General features: G+C 43.2%; 1 protein-coding gene across 2 annotated transcripts in view; it reads right to left on the reverse strand.

Moving 5' to 3' along the window:
- sema3fb (sema domain, immunoglobulin domain (Ig), short basic domain, secreted, (semaphorin) 3Fb) overlaps positions 1-26892 on the reverse strand; it is a 212583-nt gene that overhangs the window by 45962 nt on the left and 139729 nt on the right. For both annotated transcript variants that reach the window (XM_068052040.1, XM_068052039.1), the window contains exons 3-7: positions 20151-20311; positions 17621-17683; positions 10562-10681; positions 4113-4206; positions 1889-2008 (exon numbers count right to left, since the gene is read on the reverse strand). In XM_068052040.1, the coding sequence (XP_067908141.1) occupies positions 1889-2008; positions 4113-4206; positions 10562-10681; positions 17621-17683; positions 20151-20311 (558 nt within the window). The remainder of the gene's footprint in view (positions 1-1888; positions 2009-4112; positions 4207-10561; positions 10682-17620; positions 17684-20150; positions 20312-26892) is intronic.

Genomic DNA, 26892 nt, shown 5'->3' on the forward strand with positions numbered 1-26892 from the left:
TGGAGACCATCCTCATGGCCCTACTCTTCATCAGAGATTGAAGCTGCCCAGATCTGTATTCCCTCACCTTGTTAGGCACAGAGGTTGCTTCACAAAGGGTACGCAGAAAAAATGATTAAGATAACATTGCTGCTTAAGCAACAATAGCAGGGATTTAGTAGAATATAATAAAATGTATTCATATATTTTAAACACGGTGCATTATGTATTAGAATATACTGGCCACTGTATTACAATAACCATAAATTATATTTTATTTTCCTGTATGTACAATGCCTGGAGGATTTAAATGTTCAATATTTGCAATTTTGTTCCACCTGAAATCTTAACCCCTTTTTCTTGTTCCAATGCTAGCCAACCTGCTATGCATTTTCAGCATTTTTCTGAGTTTCGAGCATTTGCAGATTTCCCTTTGTCTCTTGTAATGGTGACACTCTCCTGCACTTCTACACAAACACATGAGCTTGTGGAAGGTGGGCTTCTGTTCCCTGAGAGAGGCACTGTAATCATACCCTGTGCAGACTGAGTGGCAGTGGTAACACCCTCCACAGCCCACAGCCTGGAAAAATGCTTCCTCCCTCCAACAGACTAATAACATTATTGAGCCTATTACAGTAAGAAAGCAATAGTCAACAGTTATTTTACAAAGAAAATAGGGAGAGAGGGGCTGATCTGTGCTTTCAACATGCCTGGGATGTTAATCCGGTGTTAATAGCTTTCTCAACAAGGGAAGCTAGGAAATCAATTAGTTCATCTAGCTGCTCTGCCTCCCATTACCATTTATTGTGGCTGACACACTGAAAGATGCAAGACAGTATACCTGTCACATCTCATCACTATACCACATACTGCCTGGGATATGGGCTCAGCCTGCAGGTGGGAGACTTCACGCAGTCGCAGTTCCTCAACCCATCCACAGTCGCATCCTGGTGGAACAGCAGGAGTGCAACTCAGTCACTGAGGAAAATATTCCCTTTCATAAGGCCAATTGTTAGGGATTGGATCACAAAACTGGTGAATCTACTGACAGAAATAACAAATTCATGAATAATACCCTGCCAGAAAACGATACAGGGTACTGCACTATTGTGCAGTGAGTAACCCTTTCCCTGCTGAAGAAACAGGAATTCTACATAATTAGATACTGATTAACACTTACACTTACCCTGCTGAATAAACAGGAACTACACAGTTTTATATACTAATTAACCCTTTCCCTGCTGAAGAAACAGGAATTCTACATAGATAGTGGTTTACATTTACCCTGCTGAATAAGCAGGAACTACACCATTTTATATAGTAATTAACCCTTTCCCTGCTGAATAAGAACAAACTTCACAGTTACATAGTGATTAACCCTTTCCCTGCTGAATAAAGTGGAACCATATATAGTTACACAGTAAGTAACCCTTAACCTGCTGAATAAAGTGAAACTACATATACTGAATAACGCCGACCCTGCTGAACAAACTGTGTACAGTTATGCAACAATTACTATGCTTGGTAATTTAAGGATTATGTATTCCAAGAATTAATTTAGCAATTTCACAAGCTTAGAACAGACTTTGTTTTTGTTAGCTTATAAAATATAATGAGGAAAGTGTTAGCTCTCTCGCCATCTTCAAGATTTTTCTCCAGCAGAACTCTTTAACACTATTTCTTGTATTTATCTCTAAATTTTTGTCACGCTCCTCCAGTTTTTTGATCGCTGGCCTGGACCTCGGTAATGACAGAGCTGTGAGAGAGCTGCAGTGCCCACGCAATGCCACAAGGCTAAGATCAGAGAGGCACAGCAAAGGGTAGGCTGAAATCTGGGCTGCTGATGTGCTTTCTGTTTGGTACGATTCTGGCACTACGGAAACCGCAATCGGTTGTTTCGCCTACTCACCGTTCAGCCAGCGGGAATTGTACTGGTCGGTCCTCATGGCGGTTTGCTTGCCCATGGTGCGAAAGATGGCTGCGTCGGTTCCCATGAAGTCGATGTAGACGCCTGCGTAGAGCTCACCGTCTGCCGAGAAGTAAAAGAAGATCCGATTGAGAAAGGGGAGGCATGGCGAAGGGGGAGGGGGAGGGGAATTAATTTGATCTAATACAGCAAGCTAACCTCCACAGCCTGCATACAACAATAACATTCAAATGGAGGTACTTATAGAATAAGTGGCTGTGGATACAATTACAAGCAACCCTAAAGAAATCTCCTTAATAAAGGCACAGTAAGTGTAAAAATGAATAGCCACTCGCTTCCTCACTATTGGCTTTCAGTAACTGTTCCTTTGTCTCCCTGATTGTGCCCAACAGATTGAACTAAACTGCAATCTGGGAACATGATATCACAGTACTACAATTCCAAGAAAAATCACAATGACTTCAATGTACATTCTTCAAAGAAACACTGGGGACTGGGTGGTGAATTGGGTTGTCCCACCATGCTTTCACCTCTGGGACCCTGGTTTTAATCCAGTTCAGGCTGTTGTCTTGACTTTGCAGTGGCTCTGAGTAAAATCAATTTGGCCTGTCTTGACCAGGTTCCTTCAGGATGCGAGTTTGTAGAACTGAACAAAACTACCTGTCATGTTCAATTAAATGATGCCAAGGAGATGATCTTACTCAGTCAGAGCTGAAGTATGGAACATGGTAAAGTCTACTGTAGTCCTGTAGGAAATGCTTGACTGGATGCAAAAAGAAAGGGATAGTTCCCTAACACTGACGTCGCAAACTGATTAACTTTTGAGTGCAGAGCATAATTTTTAGAATAAACAATTAGAAACTGTCTAATGCTGTAAATACGCAGCAGATCAGGCTGCATTTGCAAGGCTGGTTAATGTTTTTGGGTGCAGACATCTTCATCGAGAGGCCTGATAAGTGGTCTAAACACCTGAAATGTTCACCAGTCTCTCCTCTTTTCAGATGCGACATACCTGCTCTGTATTTCCAGCATTTTCTGTATTTGCCCAGTTAAGAACATAACAAAATGTGAAATGAGAATAGGGTATTCTGCTCAATCCTTCGCAGAATGCCTGAGGACAACAGGCTAATGATCAAATGACTGCACAATTCAAAACAAGAACCTTACATTGAAGGGGACATTAATCACAGTGATACCCATGATTGGAATTTTCTGGAGGTCAGTGAGTCAGCCTTGAGGAAGTTACCCAGAGTGCTCAGTGGGTTAGTGCGCCACTCAGTGTTGAACTGAGCTATGGGCACCAGAAAGCCTACAGGTTTGATCCGATCCCCAGTCTGTTATGATTTAACTGATCTCAGTTGTGGCTATAACAATTAAGCCCCAATGTCCCATAACAAGGAAGGTCGGGGGGGGGGGGGGGGGTGGGTGGGGGGTGGGTGGAAGAAAAATCAGCAAAGATCATTGCTCTTGAATGCTAACCAGTGACCCTTGCCAGAATCTGACTGTATGTATGGGCGTGAAGGAAGGGTATGGTCTGACTAGGCCTCATGGTTGAATGACCTGCCAATGCTAAGACCGGGCCAGAAAAATGGCCATTTTGTTGAGGTACTAGAAGACAGCAAAGACCCTTGAAAGCGTAACCCCACCACAGTTCAAAGCCTTCAGCAAAGGACGAGGAGCAAATTTCAATTTTATTTCCTGCAAATTTTAGACATGAGAAGTTCTTTGATAAGGGGGAGGTCTGGGGGTGTGGGCGGTGCGATGGTGGGAAAAGCGGGAAGACAAGTTAAAAGAATTCAAAACACGAGCCAGGGCACACATCTGGAAAGGCAATCTTCTTTCAATGCAAATTCCAGTCTGCATTCCAGGTGTTCATCGGCGAGTGGGCCTTAATCAAGGACAATGATATTAGCTGAGTTAGTGCACCCATAATCGCTCGAGCAAACACAAACAATTATAACAACATTGTTGTGACTGACATACCAGTGTGATTGCCTTCATTCTATCCACTAACAGTGACTCGTGTTGAAAGTTACTTCAACTATTCCGGTGGGATCAGTCATTTACAGCAGGATGACATGCACGGCCCACCCACCCACCTCCTGTTGCCTCCCAGCCCCCCACAACTCTAACTTCTCCCCTTCCTTTGCTGTTCTGGAGCTGTCAGTATAACAGCAGAGTTGAGGAAGAGTAGTGAAACACTCACTAATTAATGATGACACACTGTCAAGCTTGGGGTCATAGGAACACTTGCCCTTGCCTGATTCGACTTTTCCTGGTTCCAGATGGAAGATGTAATCCTGAGAAAGTGAAACAAACAGAAAGAGATAAAGATAAGAAAGAGAGAGAGAGGGAGAGTGGAAAGGGAAAGAGAAACAACTGGTTAAACACTTTTATAGAGAAACAATAAGCTAGCAGAGATTGTTTACTGCCCCGCATCCCTGTAATAGATAAACTATATAATGCATCTTCTTAATAACGCTACCTTCTCCATATAACCCTCTCTACAACATGCTGCAATATAGCACATTGCTTATGGATGCTGCACAAATAGGCAAATCGTACAAATAGCCCTTTAGTAACACCCTTATTCCTCAATAAACTTTACGAGTTAGTGCTCCGGACATGCAGCTTCACGCAGCAGGAGCATGTCGGAAATTCGAGCGCGCGGGTCAACGCACCTGATTTGCTGCTTGCACAATTTTCTATCCATTAATTGGATGGAAAATCGTGCAGACAGCGAATGGGGCATGCTGACCTCTGTGACCGGATTCTCGATATATGTGCGACCTTTGTGTGAACCCTTGCTCTAGGGAAACACTAAATTGTAAAACTGACCCCATTATTTTATTAAAGTAACACACTCTTTCTATAACACATCTCCAACTACAACACCAACTGATGGTCTACAACCTCTAGTATTTATGCCTCATTAATGGAGAATCCCACTAAAATACCCTCTGAATAGCCAAGCCCTCATAAAACCATATAACACATGTTGTTCGTGGCTCCCTCACTAATACAGAAAATGTAAAACTTCTATTTATATTACGTTTTCCCCCAAACAATTTCTAATGTGCTTTCAATAAAGCTCCCAAAAACAGTGTTATTAGTCAGGGGGTTATATACTTTAACTCAACACATGGCAGTCTATAAAGAAATTAATTTATATATTTACCACTATTTGACATTGGAGTATTATCACCTCCACAGTGACAAATCAGAGAAGAGACAGCAGTACTCTGAAATGACAAAGCACAGGCTATACTCTGCGCAAAACAAAAAGATGGCCACGTCTAAAATAAACTTTGTTCTGTTTGAGGGGCTAGATATTCTCGTTCATGCCTGGAATCAAGCCTGCACTTGAGGAACTAAAGTCTTCCCCCTCTGCCAGGTCCTGCATGATATGAATGTCAAACTAATTTCGACCCATTTTCCGAATACATGTGGTAAAAACCTGGTAGTTTGGTACTGTCCACAGGAATGTATTCCATATCCCCAGTAATCGTGTGTTATAGTGGCTTTATAAAGATTGCTGATTGTTAGGGATCACTGGCTTAATCCAATAAGGATGCAGAGGAAGATAGATATGCACTTCGCTGGTTTAGCAGAGGAATGAGTATTGTATCTGAACTTCCTGAGTTTAGTAGGGCTGCAGGGATTGGATCTCTAGTGGTTTAGTAGGAAGGTGAGGATTGGGTTTGTGCTCCCTAATAATTTAGTATGAGTGTAAGGATTGTATTTGTGTTCCCTGATAGTTTAGTGTAGGTGGAAGGAGTGTATATATATGTTCCCAATGGTTTCTCTCTGATGGTTTAGTAGAGGTTTAAAGACTGTATCTGTGTTCACTGACCGGTCTTGCTTTGTGGGTATCAGCTTTAGATTTGCAAATATTTTGGAGCTACACTAATGTATCTGTTCTAATGGGAGTCTGGTGATGGGAAGAATGGGATGAGGTTACACTAAACAGTTCACTCTCAAGTTCATACATGATCCACATTGACATAAGCATAACGTGGAGCATAAGAGGGCGTGGAGATGGCCGGGGAGGTATTGGTTTGCTTATGTTCCTGAGGCTTTCTCCAACACTCATGTGCCATTCATCATCTGATAATTTTCCTTTTTTTTTTCAAAGCATGCTCTTCGCAGACGATGGTGTACTTGTCTCAGCAATCAGGCAGCTTGTCAGATATAAGTAGGTCTACCTCGGCCCAGACCCCCTCAGGGTAAAATTTGCAGCACTTCTGGCATCCCACGTATTGTTTCTAGCTATCCAGTTTCAAAAATTGTCAAACATGCAAGTGAGAAAAAAATTGATGGCAATTCCCAGCCGTCACCCATAAAAGATGCTGTTTCCCTTCTACCATTAGCCACAGGAGCACTACTGGGAGAAGCCGGTCTCTGCTCCCTTTCTAAATATCCTCCAAAGGTTCACACAAACCTCCGCAGTCAAAGAGCAACATCTGGACAACAGCGTAATCACCATCCTTCCTCAAGTAGGTACTTGGCAAGAGTGTAACGCCTCAGCTGGCAGGGGTACTCTGCACCTGAATAAAAACCAATCTTGATTTACTTCTTAAGCAGACCCTCCAGCCTGCTACTTCCCAATATTGCACGCAAGGAGCTGGCAACACTCAGCAGATGGAGTGTTTGGATAGCACGGTTTGGGCAGTAACAATTACAAAAACACAAGCTTGCTGAAAGAATCAGTGATGTAGGATTTCCAGATACATTCGTGACAAGCGTGTAGGAACAACCAGCTCCACTTTTGATCAGTGAGTAACTGGTTTTAACTTCTGCAGTGCTGTATGAAAGGTTGATTTCTGTGGGAATATCATGGGTCTGTTTTAAAAACGCCTGTGAGATGTCAAACAAGAGTGTTGGGAAAGATAAGGCTTGGAGGAAAAAAAATGTGTAGCCCACGAAAATATAATTTCACTCCTCTGCTGACAGCTGTGGGCTGGATCTGAAAATGAGCTGGTATGCTGTTGGCTAACAAGAAAGTCCAAACTGATGCACTGATTCAAAAAATCGACATTACACGCTGGTTAAAGCTGGCAATTCACTCTAGTCTGGTGCTGTGTGCAGCTCATGCTTGTCTCCATTAACTCTTGCACATATACACTGGGTAAAGAACCAACAACCCATTTCTGGCGGGTACTTTACAGCTCAGTTGCATCTGCACCAACACGTGCACATGTATAGGTGCGCACTGGGTAAAGGCTAACGGTTCTTTCCAGCCTAGTACTGTGCAGCTTGTGTGTTGAAATGGCACCCCTTGATGCTCAAGAGGAATCTGATCTATTCAGGAGTGCTGTCTATTCGGCCTTTTGAATATTTCAATCTCAGACTCCAATGCTGTAAACTTTCACACGCCAATTTCCCTGACCTTTGCCCGCACCCCCGCCCCCTACCCCAGGAATGCCCAATGTCCTGGAGTGAAGGTCAGGTAAAAGGGGAAGGAGACCTGTTACATCGGGTCACAGTCCATCCTTTATGCTGCACCTCAATTTCCATGGCATCTCCAGAGGGACAGAGCAAACCCTGTGCTGCAAAGGTAATGAGGTGGGGATGGGATGCTGAGCCCGCTCTTCTACCTTGATGTCCTGTAGCCCATTGTACTGTCATCCTAAGATGCTGGCAGTGGGCTTTCACTGTAGACTCCTTCAGACTGGAGGTTCTGAGCAGACCAGGCAGCATGGGGAAGACAGGCCAAAAGATAGGTGGGCTACTTTTTTTTCCAAGCACCATGTCACTTTATTTTTAGCCCAGAGGCCTTCTGGTTGCTGTTCTCCAACTGCATTCAGAAGGCCCTAGGGCTTCCAGCCAAAGCTGCAGGTGCAGGTGTGGAGAGGTTGTGGGGGCTGTGTTCCTGTTCCTATTCCATTTCCCAATGCAAGGGCCCTGAAAGGAGTGAGCTGCGCTAGGGTGCATTTGGGACCTGGACAGATGCAATATAGTGTGGGCATGCAGCACCTGTCCAGCACTCAGAGTGTTGTTGGGGCAGGTATGGAGAGGAGGGAAGGCCAAGAAAATTGGCCTCTCTATCTCTGGAAGTTTGAAGGTACTGCTTACGCTCTAGATGTTACAGGGAATATTTCATATGCATGCCTGGCATAACAGCAAGCAACAATAGTATTTTACTTTTGAGAATTGACCCCAACAAGGGGCGAGCTTCCAAGTTCAGCCATGCTATTAAGACGAGCCCTGAGTGGAGGCCAGGCACTGAATAGTGAGCAGCCGGAAAGCAGAGTCGTAGAACCTGAGCAGAGACCAGGCCCCAAGTGCATGCTCAAGTGTTGAGCGCAGGCCTGACTTCATCCAGAGGTCAGGCACTTCTCCACCATAGAAAGATGGGATGAGTGGCACAAGGGTCACTAGGGCAGAGTATGGGTTGTCTCACAAATCTGTGCAACCAATAACAGACAGGGGAGGCTTGTGAGCAGGTTACCTGCCGTCCAGTGAACATTGGATACTGCAGGAAAACCTAAAAGAAAAGAAAAGGAAGAAAATACAAAATATATTTCAAAAAGAAGGAAATCTGGTTGACAGATCTGATATAATGACACAGTAAATGTGGGCAATGTAAAGGAAGCCCCTTTTTAACAAGTATGATCATGGAGCATCTGAATAGAAATCAAACCATGAAAGACAGCCAATACGGGCTCCTACGTGGATAGGGTGGAGAAGCTGGGGTTATTCTCCTTAGAGCAGAGAAAGCTAAAAGGAGATCTGATAGTGGTGTTTAAAATCATAAATGGTTTAGATAGAGTAAATAAAGAGAAACTGTTTACAATGGCTGAAGAGTCAATAATGAAAGGGCACAGATTTAAGGGGATTGGCGACATAAGGAAGAACCTTTTTTGAAGTGTGTGATTAGGATTTGGAATGCACTGCCTGACATAAGATGGTGGATACGGATTCATTGGTAGCCTTCAAAAGAGAATTGGATAAATATTTGAAGGGGAAAAGAATTTCAGGGATATGGGGAAAGAGCAGGGGAGTGGGGCTAACTGGATTGTTCTTCGAAAGAATGGTCTCCTTCTGTGCTGTACTATTCTATAAAGGGGAGCTGGTGTAGTAGCAATGTCACTGAATTAGTAATCTAGAGGCCCAGGCTAATATGCCAGGGACACCGGTTCAAATCCCATTATGGCAGCTGGTGAAATTTAAATTCAATTAATTAGTAAAAATCTGGAATTGAAAGCTAGTCTCAATAATGCTACCATGAAATTATCATTGATTGTTGTAAAAACCCATCTGATTCACCCATGTCCTTTAGGGAAGGAAATCTGCTGTCCTTACCTGGTCTGGCCTACATATGACTCCAGACTCACAGCAATGTGATTGACTCTAGCAAGCCACTCAGTTGTCATGGGCAATTTGGGATGGGCTATAAATTCTGGCCTTACCAGTGATGCCCAAGAAAGAATAAAAAAAAGACATTGCCAATCTGATTTACTGGCTTTCTTTGAGGTGGTTCAAAGGAGCTCAATAGAGGTAAGGCCGTGGATGCAGTGTACTTGGATTTCCATAAGTACTTTGATACAGTTCCTCTGGAAAGGCTGGTACTGAAAATAAAGCAGGAATCAGTTTAAATATTTTACAGTGGATATACAATTAATCAACGGATTGATCCCAGAGGATAGTGGTACGGGGATTTGAATATACTTGGGAATTGGGCAGACAGGTAGCAGAACAAATTCAATGTAGAGAAATGCAAACTGCTTCACCTCAGGACAAGAACAACCTAGTTTACATAAATGGAATGAAAATAACATAGATGGAAAATGAAAGAGATCCAGGGGCTCAATAAATTGAAGCTACCACAACAGTGCTTGGGGACAGTGAATAAAGCAAATCAGATGTTGGGATGTATTAAAAGGTCATTATGGAGCCCAAGTACTGAGGTATTCCTGCACTTTATAAATCATTGGTGTGACCGCACCTAGAATATTGAGTACAATTCCGGTCGCCACAGTAAAAGAAGATATTGGACACAGAAGACAGAAACCAGCATGACTGAGGCAATGGTGGGATAGGATGATGAGAAACAATTATGTAAATTAGCTGTGTTGATAGGATTGCTCTTTTTAGGATGCTTAAAGGGCTAGATATGTAGACCATGACAAGCTGTTTCACCTTGTCCAGATCAGTAGAACTGAAGGACAGAGCCTGCACTAAAAGTGGGGTAAATTCAAAACTAATATTTTGGAACATTATTTCAGTGAGTGACTGGTAAATCTATGGAACAGGTTTCCTTGGGAGACCGTGGAAGTAGTTTGTATTGATACATTCCAATGTAAATTGGATAGATTTCTTTCAGAAAATAATATTTTAGGACACAGTATATGAGTAATTTGAGAAGTGATGTATGGTAATTGTAGAATGCTTGGGAGGAACAGGTGTCTTTGGACCTATGGCTCCCAAAGTTCTTCAGCACTGAGACTTTCTCTCACCTCATGTCTGGATCTGTTGTAGACAAATTGGTAGAGATTGTTACATTTAGCCAGTGACTCCATTACCGGTGTATCATGCGATTACCAGGTTGGTAGAAGGCGAATAGATTGATCTTTTATGTCTAGCAATTCCTGTGTAAAGGAACCATTCTAAGATAGTGAAGGAGCATATGATACTTTGTTAGTAGCTGCTTACCTCTGCCTTGCGTCCTCTGTTCACATATGTGCAGACAGGATGATAAGCTCCACTCCCACAGACGTACAGGTGTGTCCGGTTCCAAGGTTCAATAAGGCAGATGAAATTTGCACACTCACCCTGACAGAATTAAAACAAAAGGAAACGCTTATCATTTCATGAGCAATCATTTAAAAATAGTTTCTGTGATAGTGATGTTGAATGCTCCCAGCTAAAATCTGGGGTAGCATTTTGTTAAAGTAGCAATGTCTGCAAGTTCAAATGTCAGTGTGTGCATGAACTGTGGCTGCTCAGCTCTAGAACTTGGGTTTTAAGCTAGCATTGAGACAGATAAAGAAGCGTTATCTCTCTGTTAGGATGATGGTGATCACCTTCATCCTGTCCTATGTGGAGGTCCAGGCACTGTTTGCACACAAGACTGGTCTTTTACTTCTTGAAACTAAAGGTAGAATTTTCCTGGTCTTGTACCCATTGAGGATATCAAGACAGACACATTAGGAATGTGTTCCCTGACACTTGTTTAGCTTGGATTGTGTGAGGTCCTGTTCATCTGCCAGCTGCTATGCTCATCCAGCTCACTCACTCTGCGAGTAAAACTGTAAATCCACAATTCTGCTGTTGGGCTAAGAAACCATCATAAACGTCAGGAGTCAACACGCAGTTGGCGGTCTCCCATAATCCCAAACGAAACAAGCACCAATGCTCAGTCAGGTTTCCTAGTCCAGCTCTTCGTGGACACAAGAACAATGTTTATTTATATAGTGCCTTTAGTGCAATAAAACATCTCAAGGCACTTCGCAGGAGTGTTATCAAACAAAATTTGTCACCGTGACACATAAGGAGATATTAAGACAGGTGACCAAAAGTTTGGTCAAAGAGATAGGTATTAAAGAACGTCTTAAAGGAGGAAAGAAAGCTAGAGAGGTGGGGAGGTTTAGGGAGGGAATTCTAGAGTTTAGGCAACTCAAGGCATGGCTGCCAATGGTTAAGTGATTAAAATCAGGGATACGCAAGAGGCCAGAATTGGAGGAGCGCAGAGATCTTGAAGGGTTGTAGGCCTGGAGGAGGTTATAGACCTAAGGAGGATTGAGGCCATGAAGGGATTTGAAAACAAGGGTGAGAACTTTAAAAGAAAGGCATTGCCAGATCAGAAGCCAGTGTAGTCAGTGAGCACAGGGACAATGGGTGAGCAGGGCTCAATTTGAGTAAGGATATGGGCACCAGAGTTTTGGATAAGCTTATGCACGTGAAGAATGCAAAGATGGGAGACCAGCCAGAAGTACATTGAAATAGTCAAGTCTAGAGGTAATTATAGATGCAGGACCTAAAGCTGGAGCACAAACCATGTCTGGGACAATGAGCACTAGTGTCCGCAACATGGGAAACTGAAAGGGGACAGTAATGATGGGGGGAACCACTCTCCTCAGGCCATTTTCTACCTACATTGTCAGGCAAACCCCCCACCCCCACCCTGCCCCCGTCCCCGCCAAGACTGAGGCACACATTATTTCGCCACATGAACATTAAAACTTAAAATTGCAAGCCCCTGACTGGAAAGACATTTGCATAGTACCAGACAGTGTTGGAACAATGGGGACCCAGTCGTTGCTTCCCCAATACATCGAAGAAGTGGTCTGACCAGTTTTAGTCACATGACTAACTGGTATAGCAGAGGTGTGAACTGAGAGTTTTAAATTGGAGAAAACAGTGTTTGAACTGAAAAAGAAGCCGTGTGCTCCCAGTTGGAACAGAACCTCCTCTCCAGTCCTGCCTGCCTGCATCTCTTTCCCATATAACTGAATCTTGTGAAAACACATGAACCTCAAATAGAGAAAAGTCTCCTACCTGAACACGGTTTAAAAGGAACAATGGGCCCCAATGAACAGCAAGACTACCTACAATCAAGTGAGCTCGAAGCACAGTAAACACGAAACTCTTCCGACATTGCCTCAAACCCCTCTCTACTATATTTTCCTCTCTTTTCTGTCCCTATTTGCATGTGTGTATCGCGTGTGCATGCTAGCGTGGGCGCGTCGTATATCCCTAGGCGTTAACCGTATTAAAGTTTAAGTTTAAATTTTAATAAAATTTCATTTTTCTTCTTTAAACCTCAGAAAAACTGTGTGAATTGGTTTCTTTGTCTTAGAATTGGAAAGTTGTGAACAAGGATTCACAAAGGGGGAGCTCAAAACACAATGTGTTTTAAAATTAAACCCTGTTACAATAAGACGAGGTGAAGACAGCAAAAGACCCCTAGACACCTTTCTCACCTGGTCGTAACAACATGGTAAACCATATTACCTCCACATCATACTTGAACCATGCTGTACTCTATGTAGTTAGGGTTGTGAAAAAAATGGGAAACATTTATTTCCTCAGCAAATATCATCCTTCACTTTGACAGGAACAATTACACCACAAAGAGCTTATCAAATGTTCAAAAAGCATATTTAAAGTGATTAAGCAGGTAATACATTGTATCTCTGTCATTTGTAACAATGCTAAATATTAATAACAAAAAGTCAGTCAGGATGTAAACGTCTGATTTTGGGACTTTCTCAGAGGATCGGGTTACAGGCTTGGTTATTTTTCCTGCGAGCTGGTTGTCAGCTGTGTTACTTTTGAGGGATGAGTGAACCAAGAGGAGGAGACAGGAGAGAAAAAGGGATCGGCTCTGATGGTTTAAAGGTTTCTTTGTTTTTGCACCTCTGCTCTCCCTGTTGCTGAGTCAGGCAGAGAGAGGTGTGTTAGTTGAAAAGAAGCAGCGTGTCACCTTGAACACCAGTGAGAAGGAGAAGAACGAGACGGAATGCCAGGGCCCTGGAGAGCCTGATACAACCACTGACAGCTGGCTTTTTTCCACGTCACTGACCTTCAATTATTCCATCCATGTTATTGTCTAAAAGGATGGATCAGTCCCTGCGATGAACGCAAAAACTTCAGGGATCGGCAGACTGCTTGCATTTTCTTTCTTTGTCCCAGAGGAGTAAACACTAAGCAATGTTTTCTATATTTCTTTTCCCCCTGAATTGAGATTTCTTGTTATGCAAGGTGAGAAGGGGTCTAGGGGTTCCCTCTCAGCCTTTGCCTAGTTTAACCGTAACAGGGTTTAATTTTAAAACACTATGTTTTTAGCTCCCCCTACATGAATCCTTATTCACTGCTCCAATTGTAAGGCGAAGAAATCAGACAGGTTTCCTTAGATGTAAGCAAGAAAGGTGGAAGTTTATTAATCTTAAACTCTAATTCGGTTAACAATTACAAATATGCGACGCGACCATGCTAGCATGCATATGTGATACATACACACAAGCAGATAGAGACAGAAAAAGTAGAAAAGAATAAAGGGGAAAAGTTTGAGGCAATATCGGGATTTTAATTACAGTCCTTTGAGTTCAAGGTGGAGTCTTTGGTTGCCGGTAAGTCCTGCTGTTCGTTGGAGCCCAGTTCACGCTTTAACTTGTTTCGATGTTGGAGTCTTTTCTCTCTTCAGGTTTACGTGTCTTCTGTGGGACTGGTGGCTTGGGAGAAAGTGAGAGAGAGACAGCCAGAAGAGAGACTTTATTGTTCCAACTTCAGTTGCAAACTGCCTTCTGAATTCAAACTGTCCTGTGGCTAGTTCAAAAAACCTGGACCAGCCAGTTAGTCATGTGACCAGCTGGTTTAACCAGTCCTGGCTTTGTGGATTGTATCATCTTAGCAGTCCCTGGAATGTGCTTCCTTACACCTTCAATGTCAGGTGAGCAAAATCCATTTGGGTTAACTGGATCAGGGAGTAGTTCTTTGTCTCCATAAGCACCATCTCTTGGTATGCAAATATTCTCCAGTCAAAAGTCTGATGATCTCTTTAACGAGTCATTTCTTCACTCCAGCAACAGTTTAAAATCATTGTTCATATGACGAAATTAATATGCCTCATTCTTGGCAGGTGGGGGTCTGCATGACAAGTGAACGTGGTTGCTAATGGCCATTTGGACGTCAGCTGTAGCTCAGTGGGTAGCTCTCTCCCCTCTCAGTCAGGCAGTCATTGGTTCAAGTCCAACTCCAGGGACTTCAGCACAAAATCTAAGCTAACACTCCAGAAGGAGTGCTGTACGGTGGAAGGTACAGTCTTTCAGATGAGATATTAGATCAAAGCCCTGTCTGCCCTCTCAGCTAAAGGACCCCATGGCATTATTTCAAAGAAAAGAGGAGTTCTCCTTCATGTCCAGATCAATATTTATCCCTCAACCCACATTGCTAAAGCAGATTATCTGGCCATTACCAACATTGCTGTTTGCAGGAGCTTTCTGTGTGCAAATTGGCTGCTGTATTTCCTACAATAGTGGCTACGCTTCAGAAGTACTTCAATGGCTATAAAGCACCTTGGGACATCCTGAGGTTGTGAAAGGCTCTATATAAATGCATGTTATTTTGTTTATTTCTTTTCTCTTGTAGGACTGCTGTGTACATGACCTTCACCAGCAAAGAAAAGTCAGCAAATCCCGAATCAGGACAGATGTGCAGTGATGAAAAGACAAGACCTGAAACCCAGCAGATGCTGCCATTTTTCTCCTGTGAGAGTAGTATCTTCTAGTAAGTGAGAGGAACATGCTATCGTCTTTCAAGGGTCTTTTTATCAAATCCTTTCAGAATTGCAGGAGCACAGATATCAAAAATATAGCAAAATTCCAATTCCCTTCTTGTTTTTCACACTAGAAAATTCAACCATGAAGGCTGCTCATAAAAATCCAACTGACTCACTAATCTCCTTTTTGGGAAGGTGAGCTTGCCACCCCTACATAAGACTCCAGTCTCCCACTGTATGGTTGACTCTTAATATCCTCAGGGCAATGAGAAAGGGCAATAAGTGTTGCTAAGCCAGGGACCACAGAAAAGGTAAAGAGAGCTCGGAAGTGCCCTCCCTATAACCTTCTGCCTCACCACCTCTCCCTCCTCCTTTAAGATGCTCTTTAAAACCCACCTCTTTGACCAAGGTTTTGGCCTCTTTGGCTTGGTGTCCATTTTTGTCTAATTATGCTCCTGTAAAGCACCTTGGGATGTTTTACTACATTAAAGATGCTATGTAAATGTAAGTTTTTGTTGTGAGATGAGGCTGGCTAGCTGGCAGGCAGAATGGTTTAAAGGGAAATGCCTGGTATTGGTTTGTATATAGATGGCTGATGGTGGGTTATATAGGCCATGCCTATTAAAACTTCTCTGTGTGTGGACACACCAACAAGTATTAATACATTCTTTAGTATACCCTGCCCTAACTGGTGAAAGACAACGCATGCTATCATTGCAGAAAAGTTTTTATTCATACGCAAGCAGCAGAAATGACAGGGGGATTTTTATGCTCTCCCCATGTTGGGTTTGGCGGCAGGGAAAGCATATAATTGGGTGGGATGGTGGTGGGGATGGGTATTAGCCCAGCGGCGGGCAGCTCTGTCACTGCATGGGAAGCACGCTAAGCAAACCCATGCAGGTTGCTTGCTGGCTCTGGGGTGGTGGGGGGGGGGGGGGGGTGCGTGGGGGGGTGCGTGGGAGGAGGTCCCTCATTAAAAGGCACTTAGTACCTGAATGAGGGACCCGCCAGCGGGATGGGGTGGGAGGGGGGTGCTTCTGTGAATCACCCCCCTACTCTTGCTGCTGACCCACCTACACCTCCCTCCCTCATGTCCCCCACCCCGCGAAACCCCTCCTGCCCTGACTTACGGGCCGCCTGGGTCCAGGGCCTCAGGTGGGTGCTCTACCGGCAGCAGACACCGCAGAGGCGGTGGTGCTGCACAGTTAAAGAGCTGTTGGCCTCTGATTGGCCAACAGCTCTTAGTAGGCGGGACTTCCGTCACCTGGGTCCTTGATCCCGGGGAAGGCCCAGTGCTGTCTATTTAAGTGCCTAATTGGCACTTGATTTGGTGGGCCTTCCCCGGAGGAGGCGACGTGAGGCTCTTGGCGGAGTTTTTGCCGGTGGTCGAGACCCCTGTCACCCAGATAAAATCTCGGTCAGTGTCAGTAAATCCAGAAATGTCCATAAGTCTGATGATAGTTGAACAGAAGTCCAATAACTGAGGAGTTATTCACATCTGGGGACCTCAATTAGAAAGCTGATAAAATAGGGGTCAGTAGTTGCCCATCAGTGTTAATAGGGGGTAAGTTAACAAGCAATCATTATGCGATCCTGGAAATGGAGCTTGTGGAACCAATGGTAACACTGAATTATTACTCAGGCATTTTCTGTTGCTTGGTGCAATTTAATAAAACAATATCACTTGCTTAAAAGGAGCATTTTATGGTTGTATGAACATGACACAGAGTAACACAATAGGCATTAAAAAGATGACTGTGCTCGCGATCTGTTATGCAATTATTAAAGTGCCAGTCTTGCTCTGTTGGTTACACTCTCGCCTCCGAGTTAAAAAGGTTGTGGGTCCAAAGCCCCACTCCAGGACTTGTACTGACAAGTGAGGCTGTCACTTCCGTGTGGCAGTGAGGGTGTGTTGAAGGTGCTGTCTTTCAGATGATATATTAAATTGAGTTTGTTTGTTCAGATGTACAGGAAGGGGAAAAAAAGTTCCATGGCACTTTTTCCAAGAGAAGAGAACTCTGATGTGCTGGCCAACTATTCTCCATCATAAATGGATCGATCTTTGCTGCTTCAGCCCCTTACCTGTCTCCATCTTTACCCTATATAACAGTGACTGTACATGAAAAGTAATGTATTGGTTTGGACCTCCTGAGGAAGTGATAAAGCCTGTATAACTGCTAGTCCTTTTGTGATCTTGTGAAGGGCAAACTATCTTTGAATAGTTGTGGAACTTTACTCAATGAAGAAAGAATGTTACAGAAAGTGCTGGAAAAACTCAGCAGGTCTGGCAGCATCTGTGGAGAGAGAAGCAGAGTCAACATTTCAGTTCAGTGACCTTTCATCAGTTCTGACCTGAAACGTTAATTCTGCTTCTCTCTCCACAGACGCTGCCAGACCTGCTGAGTTTTTCCAGCACTTTCTGCTTTTATTTCAGATTTCCAGCATCCACAGTATTTTGCTTTTAAGAAAGGTTATATCGTTCAAGCACTTACGTTTTGATCTTTACCAGAAAGAACACATTCGTCTCGTCTTTGCTGACTGACAGACCAGTGAATCTGAAAGAAATAAAATACAACATTGGTTTTCATGGAAAGAATTGTAGAAATTACAGAATACAAATCTCAGCGGGCCTGTACTGGTTGATGCTCATTCTTCACTTGGAGTTGTCTAGTCTAGTTCGATTTTCCTGCATTTCCCCATATCCTTTAACAGTCTTCCTTTTTAAATATTTGCAATTAATTTCCTTTCTAGTGAATCTATAGAACCTGCCTTAATTGTCACTTGTAGTAAAACATTCATGTTCTAATAACCCTCAATATGACAGAACAAAATTTTCTAACTGCTGCCTTCATTCTTCTTGTGATAATACAGACTGTATGATAATCCTCACACTGTGTTGATAATACACTGTGCGAAAATAGTGTTGATAATACTTACACTGTGTGATAATACTCTTTTTCAATGATACTCATTGTGTTGATAATAGTCACACTGTGTCGATAATACACTGTGTGATATTACTCACACTGTGGCCGGAATTTTACGCCACCCCAGCGAGCCGGATGATGGTGGTGGGGCAGTGTAAAATGGAGCGGGAGGCTCCGGGAGGCCTTCCCAACCCGCTCCCGCCTCCACCCCACTTTATGTAGGGCGAGGGGCAAAAGGGGGGCCACCCTCACCAGGCCAATCAAGGCCCTTAAGTGGCCAATTAACAGCTGTTTAAGGGCCTTTGCCCCCTCCACGGGGATTTTACTCATGGCAAGCGGGCATCCTGGAGACAGGAAAGGCTGCCCAGTGAATCTTGGTGGCCTCTCAGCGCACCTTGGGGGGGGGAGGGGGTGCCTGACAATCGGGCATAGGGTGCCCAATTGAATGCCGCCCCCGCCTCCCCAACCACCCCAGGACCCAAGATACCCCCTTTCCCCCAAACAACCACCCATGCCTCGTCAGGGCCCGACCAAATACCCCTGGTGAGGCAAACCAAACTTACCTGCACTCCTGGCTCCATGTCCTCGACTGGGCTGCAGTCCCAGCAGTGGCCTCGGAACAATTAAAGCCCGGGCGCCCGTAAAATGCGGGACAGATCCACGAGCTAGGTGGAAGTGGGTGCGCCACCGAGTTTTACATTGTTGGTCAGCTCCCGTCTGCCCAACATAAAATCCAGCCCTGTGTCACTAATACTCACACTGTGTGATATTACTCACACTGTGTCGCTAATACTCACACTATGTAATATTACTCATACTGTGTCGTTAATACTCCCACTGTGTTGATAATACTCACACTTTGTGTTAATACTCACACTGTGATAATACACTGTGTGATATTACTCACACTGTGTTGATAATAGGGGCTGCACAGTGACGCAGTGGTTAGCACCGCAGCCTCACAGCTCCAACGACCCGGGTTCGGTTCTGGGTAATGCCTGTGCGGAGTACTTTGCAAGTTCTCCCTGTGACTGCATGGGTTTCCACTGGGTGCTCCGGTTTCTTCCCACAGCCAAAGACTTGCAGGTTGATAGATAAATTGGCCATTGTAAATTGCCCCTAGTGTAGGTAGGTGGTAGTGGAATTGAGGGGATGTGGTAGGAATATGGGATTCATGTAGAATTAGTATAAATGGGTGGTTGATGGTTGGCACAGACTCAGTGGGCCAAAGGGCCTGTTTCAGTGCTGTATCTCTAAATAAATAAATACTCACACTGTGATAATATTCACTGTGTTGATAATACTCACACTGTGTCGATAATTCTCACAATGTGTGACAATTAGAACCCAGCAAACTCATGGTCAAATTTCACAGTCACGACATTTAAAGAATCATGAATTTCGCAATTTCATGTATTTAAATCATAATTTTCACAGTGTCGCTACAAACCATGAAAATGATCTTTATTTAAAACAAAAAAAAGACAAGGGGGGTTTCTGGTTTCAAATGGAATTTATTGTATACTCTAAAGCTATTGTAAAAATCTGACTATAAACAGGTCACTTTCTTTACTCACTGAAGTCAGTAAACCACCATCGACATGCAGAATTTAGCTTCCAAATTCTTTCTCGTGATGTGCTACAGTAATGGTTGTGGCCGTTTTTGATTTGCTCATTCTGGCATTCTCACTTGTCTGCTAATACTTGAGACTTCTCTCAAAACTGCACCAGAAGCCCTCCCTCATTTACCAAACAGCGAGGTGAACCTTGTGTCAATCACTAAAATGTGCAATGTTCGCAACACGCCCAGCAAACAGCGAGGTGAGCTTTACGTCAATGAATAAAATGCGCAGAGTTCACAAAATGGTTGATTTCATGGAGGACCCGCGATTTCACAGTCCATGACACATTTTTCATGGCTGTGAATTTGGTAGGGCCCTAGTGATAATACTCACATTGTGTCGATATTACTGTTACAATACAAGATGGTGTTGGATGTGTCGATCTATCTTAAGTATTTTGTACAAATTAGAGGAGTTTAGGAGGAGATTAAGGAGCGCAGTTTGCACCAAATAGATTTACTGCATTCTCTTACTAATAAAGGCTCCCGGTTGATGTTGTGCAGGTCCAGTGAGACGATATAGTCCTTGGTGCCCACATACATGCGATCATGATCTTCATCCATCAGCAGAATGCGGTAGTCTGTGGTGTTCTGCAGGAGAGTGTAGTGCCGCACCGTGTTTGAATGCTGTAGCTCTGTCGGGTGAGAGGAGGACAGACATATTCAGAAAAAGGGGACAAACCAATAAACTAATGCAGAGCCGTTGCAGCCAATTAGGGAAAAACAATGGTTTCACCTCGAGCAAACAATCCTTTTTCTTAAGAAATGCTGGAACCACTCAGCAGGTCTGGCAGCATCTGTGGAAAGAGAAGCAGAGTTAACGTTAACGACCCAAAACGTTAACTCTGCTTCTTTCCACAGATGCTGCCAGACCTGCTGAGTGGTTCCAGCATTTCTTGTTTTTATTTCAGATTTCCAGTATCCGCAGTATTTTGCTTTTATATTAATCCTTTTTCTTAAATGTACTACAAGCATCTGACAATCTATTTTTACTATGGCTGCAACAAGCATTAAAATGAAACATCCTTGACCTATCTCAGAGGCTAGAAAAAACATATAATAAAGTTGAGTTGCTGTCATTGGAGCCTGGAGCAATCATACAGGAAATTAGGTTTATAGGTTTTCACTATCTCTAACTCTTATCACTGACAGGCACATCAGCCCAATCACCATCATCGAGGAATATACGGTTATGAGTTGAGGTCCCTTGCCATTTCACACGGAAGCTAAGGCCAACTGTAGTCCTCAAGTAAAGCGCTGTTCGAGTGGCTTAATTGGACATGTCGAGCAGACATAATCCAATCCTTACATAAAGTTATGCGTTACATCTTTATTTTTATGTAATACTTCCATTTGATATTATTTATAGTTGACAAGTAAAAATTATAGCAATTTGGGAAGTGGAGAGTTGAGTTGGTTGGAGCAGAGGAGTTTCTCTGCAGTATGGGCTGAGGAGCTGGGAGACACAAAGCTAAGGTGCTACAGCGCCACCACTAGCCAGCTGTGCAATTACAGCGTGACATGTTTACACAGCCTGTTTCCATTATAAATGTGCGCATAGGAATTTAGAATTATCATGGAGGCCATTTGTCTCCTTCCAGCCAAGCAGGAAATACTAACTGGCTGGCAGAAGCAGGATTATGAGCAGAGAAGGCTGCCTCAAGGGATCCAAAGGGATGGCCCTCAGCAGTCAAGTGAGTGCTTTGAGGGGAAGGCGGGGGGAATTGGTTGGAAGGCCATCATATTTGGGGGATGGACAGGAAAGCTGGAGGTAGGGGAGCCCCAGGTGTCATGTCGGACCAGGAGGAGCTCTCCTGTTCATCCTGGCCCACGAGGTAACAAACGCAGAGTTAAAATGGATTCATTTTCTGGCCTTTTCTTTGCAAAAAAAATGCATGGCTAAAATGGTGGGGAGGCTGCAGCACCTTGGGAAATACCCACTCATCACATTTCTGTTGGGCGTTCAGGGTTAAAATCCAGGCGACTGTGCTTCTGTGGGGTTTGTCAATCACAAAATAATAGGCCTGTGTTTCTACGGGGGTCAGTCAGTCGCCTGGTGTTGTGTGGGGTCAGTCAATCACTTTGCAAAATATATCTTTGTGTTGCTGTGGGGTCAGCTGTCAGTCACATTGCAATAGCTCTGCGTTACTTGAGGTCAGTCAAGTCACATAGTAATGGAGGCTATATGTTACCGTATGGATCAATCATTCACAAAAGTCTCCCTGTTTTTTAAGGGGCCCTGACAGTGGGTCTTCCTCTCGAAAAGTTAATTAGAATTCTTTTCACCTGTTTCGTGTCTATAAGTTGTCCGAGTTCCCCTTTAAAGTCGACACTCAGTTGTAAATACCCTGCAGGTTCAGGGCCAGGACGTTTCAGTTGCAAAAACATACCTTGCACGGTAGCTAATAGTGATGATAATAATAATTATTTCTTGCATTACATCCATCATACTTTCACCAAAGAACTCATTACAGGGGGGAACCAGAGAACTGTTGTAAGCAGCCCTATGTCAGCTGCACACATCAATGAGAGCTTTGTTGAGTAGGCTTTGGCTTAACAAACCAGGAATTGTAACCCTGCAATTGAGGTCATGTTTGAAACATAAACAACATATTTTGTGAGATAAACCACAGGCCTGGCTCCTCCAATGATTCAGTTGGTAACTGTGGCATGTGGTGTGATACTTAGCCACACAGACTATGCCCAATCCCTGGTTGTGTGTTGGCTTAGCAGTTGGAACTGATACATTGGGTCAGGATGCCCTTGGGTTAGGAAGTGGGCAAAATACATCAGCTCTTGATTGCTATCCAGCAGTTGCCAACCCTCCAGGATTGTCGTGGAATCTCCAGGAATTGAAGATGAATCGCCAAACAACCCAAGAGAAAAAAATAATCATAGGGTCATTACAAAAAATGCCACATTTTGGGTGACCAACAGCTGAGGAATGGGGGCAGGGCAGCCAGAGGCTGGAGTTCGTGCAATGAACCTTTCAGGAATATGTCCAACTGGAATTGGCAATGTTGTATATCGAGGTCATGACATAGTATGTTGTTGGTAGCGTAGTTATAGGGCTCTTCACAAAGGTCTCGGAGTCTCTGGCTGGCTAAACATCAACTCTTTATTTTCATTTACTTTCTACTTTCACTGTCTCAACCATTAACCCTTTCAGACCTTTATACTACAAGCAACCCTACCAGTGGCTCCAGCTGAGTTGACAACAGGATCAGCCTCAGCATTTTTCAAATCTACTGACAACCAAGAATATCCCCTCGAGCAACTTTATATACAGTAAGGATCTATGAAGCTGTTCTGAGGTATTCTGTATCAATCATTTTAACAGGGCCAGACACACAGATAGATAGCCAGGATCCACAATGATTCCTCCCTTACACAGAGTAGAGAATAAAATCTACTACAGTATCTTGTGTTGTGTATTAATGAAGTTGATTCTAATTGGGTTGTTTGTGTTTTACAATGTCTTAACATGTTGAAACTGCATGACTTGTAATCTTTAAAAAAAAAAGTTTGTACATGACAATCTCCCTGATGTTGCGTACAGCAAAGTCCAACTAAAACAGGAATTAAATCAGAAAGTGCTGGAAATACTCAGCAGGTCAGGCAGCATCTGAGGAGAGAGAAGCAGAGTTAAAGTTTGAGCTCTGTTTCTCTCTCCACAGATGCTGCCAGACCTGCTGAGCATTTCTAGCACTTTCTGTTTTTATTACAGATTTCCAGCATCTGCAGTATTTTGCTTTTATCCAACTGAAATAGGGTTTGACACCAAGGAACAATTAGATTAGCATGCACAGATGTAATTCAGCCCTATTTTAAAACCACATGTTCTGTCCTTAGTTTTATATTTTCATTATTAAATTTCTACGCCCATATTTGAAATAGAAATGGTCTATTTCAAATTCTTAAGCGGTAATGCAGTCCTTTGCCAGAGCTGTAGCACCTCCATTGGCAGGAGTGTGCAATTACAGTGTGATAAGTTTACATGACATATACTAACATAGGAATCTAGAATGCGCAGACACAAGATTGTCAACATATAGTGAAAATTAAAACTTATTAGAGCAGAAATTATGCCTTCTCCATAACGTCAAGTTATATTTAGAACGTCTCCTGGAGGCATGAATGTCATTCTGGCTTCGAGTTTGAATTCAAGTTCCTGGCAGCTTGTAGAGAATGTCACTTCTTCCCAATCTGACCTCATTTCTGCTCTGTGCATTGTATGAAACTGTTTTAAATTTAGTAACAACTACAAAGCCAATCGTGTCACACAGTCATGAAATCTCCTTCCGTTCTTTAATTTTGAACAATATTCAAAGAGAGGAAACCTTCCATCTTCTCAGTCTAGGACTCAGTCTTGCGCTCAGACCTCAGATGTAAAAGGGCAGCATTCTCATGCATTACACCACCCGGTTCTCAAACAGAGAGAGAGAGCAAGGAATATTTCATCCTTTATACTGGGACATCCTCAGACTCAAGTCCCAGAGGTGAAAGGGCAGTATTCTAGCACACAGTACCAGTCAGTCACCCGTCAGGGAGAGAGAGACAGAGAAATAGAGGAGACTTTCATCCACTCTGTCTGGGTTACATTCAAACCCAAGTCCCAGAGGTGAAAGGTGAGTGTTCCAATACATTGTGTTGCCCAGTGCCTTTATTTTTACAGCTGAGAATTGGCTCTGGTCTCCTAATACAAAACAAATTTGTCTAAGATGAACCTTGGCATCCAGTGTACTCTTTGGTGGTTTTGTATTTATTTTCACAGTTTAGCGACAGCAGTGGGGAGGGGAGGTGTCTTTCCTCACTCTCAGACCTCCTTTATTACCCCTTTCAGCTCTAATCAAGTGTATTGAGTAAGAGAGAGGGGAATGTAAACTGAAGGCCATTCAGGTGAAAACCAGCATAAAACATTATAGATGTCTCCAGCTTGAAGTTGCCTCATGTAATTATTTGCTGAACACTTATCTGGTTGATGGCCCTACATTTCATGTGCTCATTTATAACATGCAATCACAATTTTTTAATCTCTCCGACAAAAGCAGAAATATGCTCCCTCTTAGTAGGGGTCACTGCGGCTACAATTACTGTCAAAACATAATGCCTCTCACTGAATGAGAGAGATAGCAAGCACACCATAAATTCCACACAGGCCTCCAGCTCCCTTTATTGTCGGTACACTTTTATATCAATTTGTTTGAATAAAGTCTGTTAAAGTATAGTGTCAGATTGAGAAGAAGCACCAAAGCGATATACCATTGACCTTTTAAACATCTGCAGAGCGACCTCCCTCTTTCTGTTGTGCATGCTGCCGCTAAGCTTTGGAGCTTTGAAGGCTCGGCAGAGGAACTGTTATGCACTGAAACTTTGTCAAGTTAACATGTTCCATGTACACACTCCCCGAATGCACTCCAGATACAGGCTCCCCAAATAGACTCCATATTTAAATATATTCCACATACAAACTCCTTGCGTGCACTCCAGGCACAGGCTCCTCAAATATACACCCCATCTAAATATATTTCATGTACGTGCTCCGTGAATTCACTTCATATACAGGCTCCGCAGATGTAGTCCACATACACGCCATTGCGCTTTAGATTTGGACTTTCCAAATCTACTCTACATCCAAATATACTCCATGTACCCACTCCCTGAGTACATTCCAGATTCAGACACTCCAGATATACTCCACATCTAATTATACACCATTTACGTGCTCCCTGAATGCATTCCAGATTTGGACTCCCCAATTATATTCCACTTCTGAATATACTCCACATGTACTAACTCTAAGCTCCCTAGATATATTTCACGCACAAACGCCTGAATGCACTCCAGATATAGATTCCCAAAATATATAGGACTCCAAATACAAGCTCCCTGAATATAGGAATGCTAGGAATTAATCCTGAACATATGCATACAGGCAACAAACTGATGTAGATGCAGCAATACAAGCACATTCCATGTACTAACATATATGTGGCAGACATATCACCTGATCCAAATGTCCTCCTAGTGACCTGGCTTCATTGCCGTAACCCCTACTGGCTGACTGACCTCTGTCTGATAGGTAGCTGACTTTTCCTGGCAATACAGCAAGGAATATTTCTACTACCTGAACACTCTGGTGGTGGTATTGATTGGTTTGGATTCATGCTGCACAGCAGTTAAACAAACTATTCCTGTCAGGAGAAAAATCTGTTTTTAATTACAAGATTATGACAGAATTAGAAAAGTTAGACAAGGAAAAACAGTTCCATTAACTAATGGTGCAAGGACTAGGGGACACAAATTGAAGGTTTTGGGCAAGAGATTCAGAGGGAAGCACTTTTTTACGCAGTGGATGGTCATGACCTGGAACTCGTTGCCCACAAGGGTAGTGGAAGCGGAGATGATCAATGAAGAGAAAGTTGGATGGCCACTTGAAGGAAATAGACTTGCAGGGCTATGGGGATCGAGTGGGTGGGACTGAATGGATAGATCCATGGAGAGACAGGATGGACTCGATGGGCTGAACGGCCCCCTTCTGTGCCGGAAATGACTCTATGTCTCTTTACATTTTTGCACCAGCGAGGAGTGAAGTCTGAAGAGACATTTTTACCTATGAATTCATTTAAAAAATATCTTCAGGTAAGTTGCTGTCTTGAGGAAACTGATTTTACCTCAGCAAAACACGTTGTCAGTCAAGAAAGAGCTGGACCAGCTTGAAGCGCGTGTGTGTGTTAACTCAGTTGCCTGATACTGTCAGCTCTAAAACTTCTCCAAACCGTATTCACATTCATTGTTTCATCAAAAATACCTCTTCAAAAATCAATAGAAATAAATAAAAGTCTTTTATTTACAATGGTTTAGTTTTTCAAAGGGATGATGAAGGTGTATTCCTCTTTTTACAAAAGGCCTTGTCGATGGATGTTCCTCATTCAAACGGGTTCATGATGGTGAACATTCCTCTTTAAAAGGGATTTTAATGGTGAAAGTTTCTCTTTCAAAAAGGCCCTGATGATGAATGATCCTCTTTAAAAGCTGCCCTTATGCTGAGTGGCACTCTTTAAAATTTGTCACTGATGATGAGCATCCCTCTCCAAAAAGTTCTAGAAAGCTGCCCCAGTAAAATGGTTCCTTGTAATGACATTGGCTGTTTAACTGTGACAAGAGATAGGGCTGACAGCATAGTTGTAAAATGTGCATTCTCCAGGGTCAGTTA

The sequence above is a fragment of the Heterodontus francisci genome, chromosome 19, assembly GCF_036365525.1.
Source record: "Heterodontus francisci isolate sHetFra1 chromosome 19, sHetFra1.hap1, whole genome shotgun sequence".
NCBI lineage: Eukaryota > Metazoa > Chordata > Chondrichthyes > Heterodontiformes > Heterodontidae > Heterodontus > Heterodontus francisci.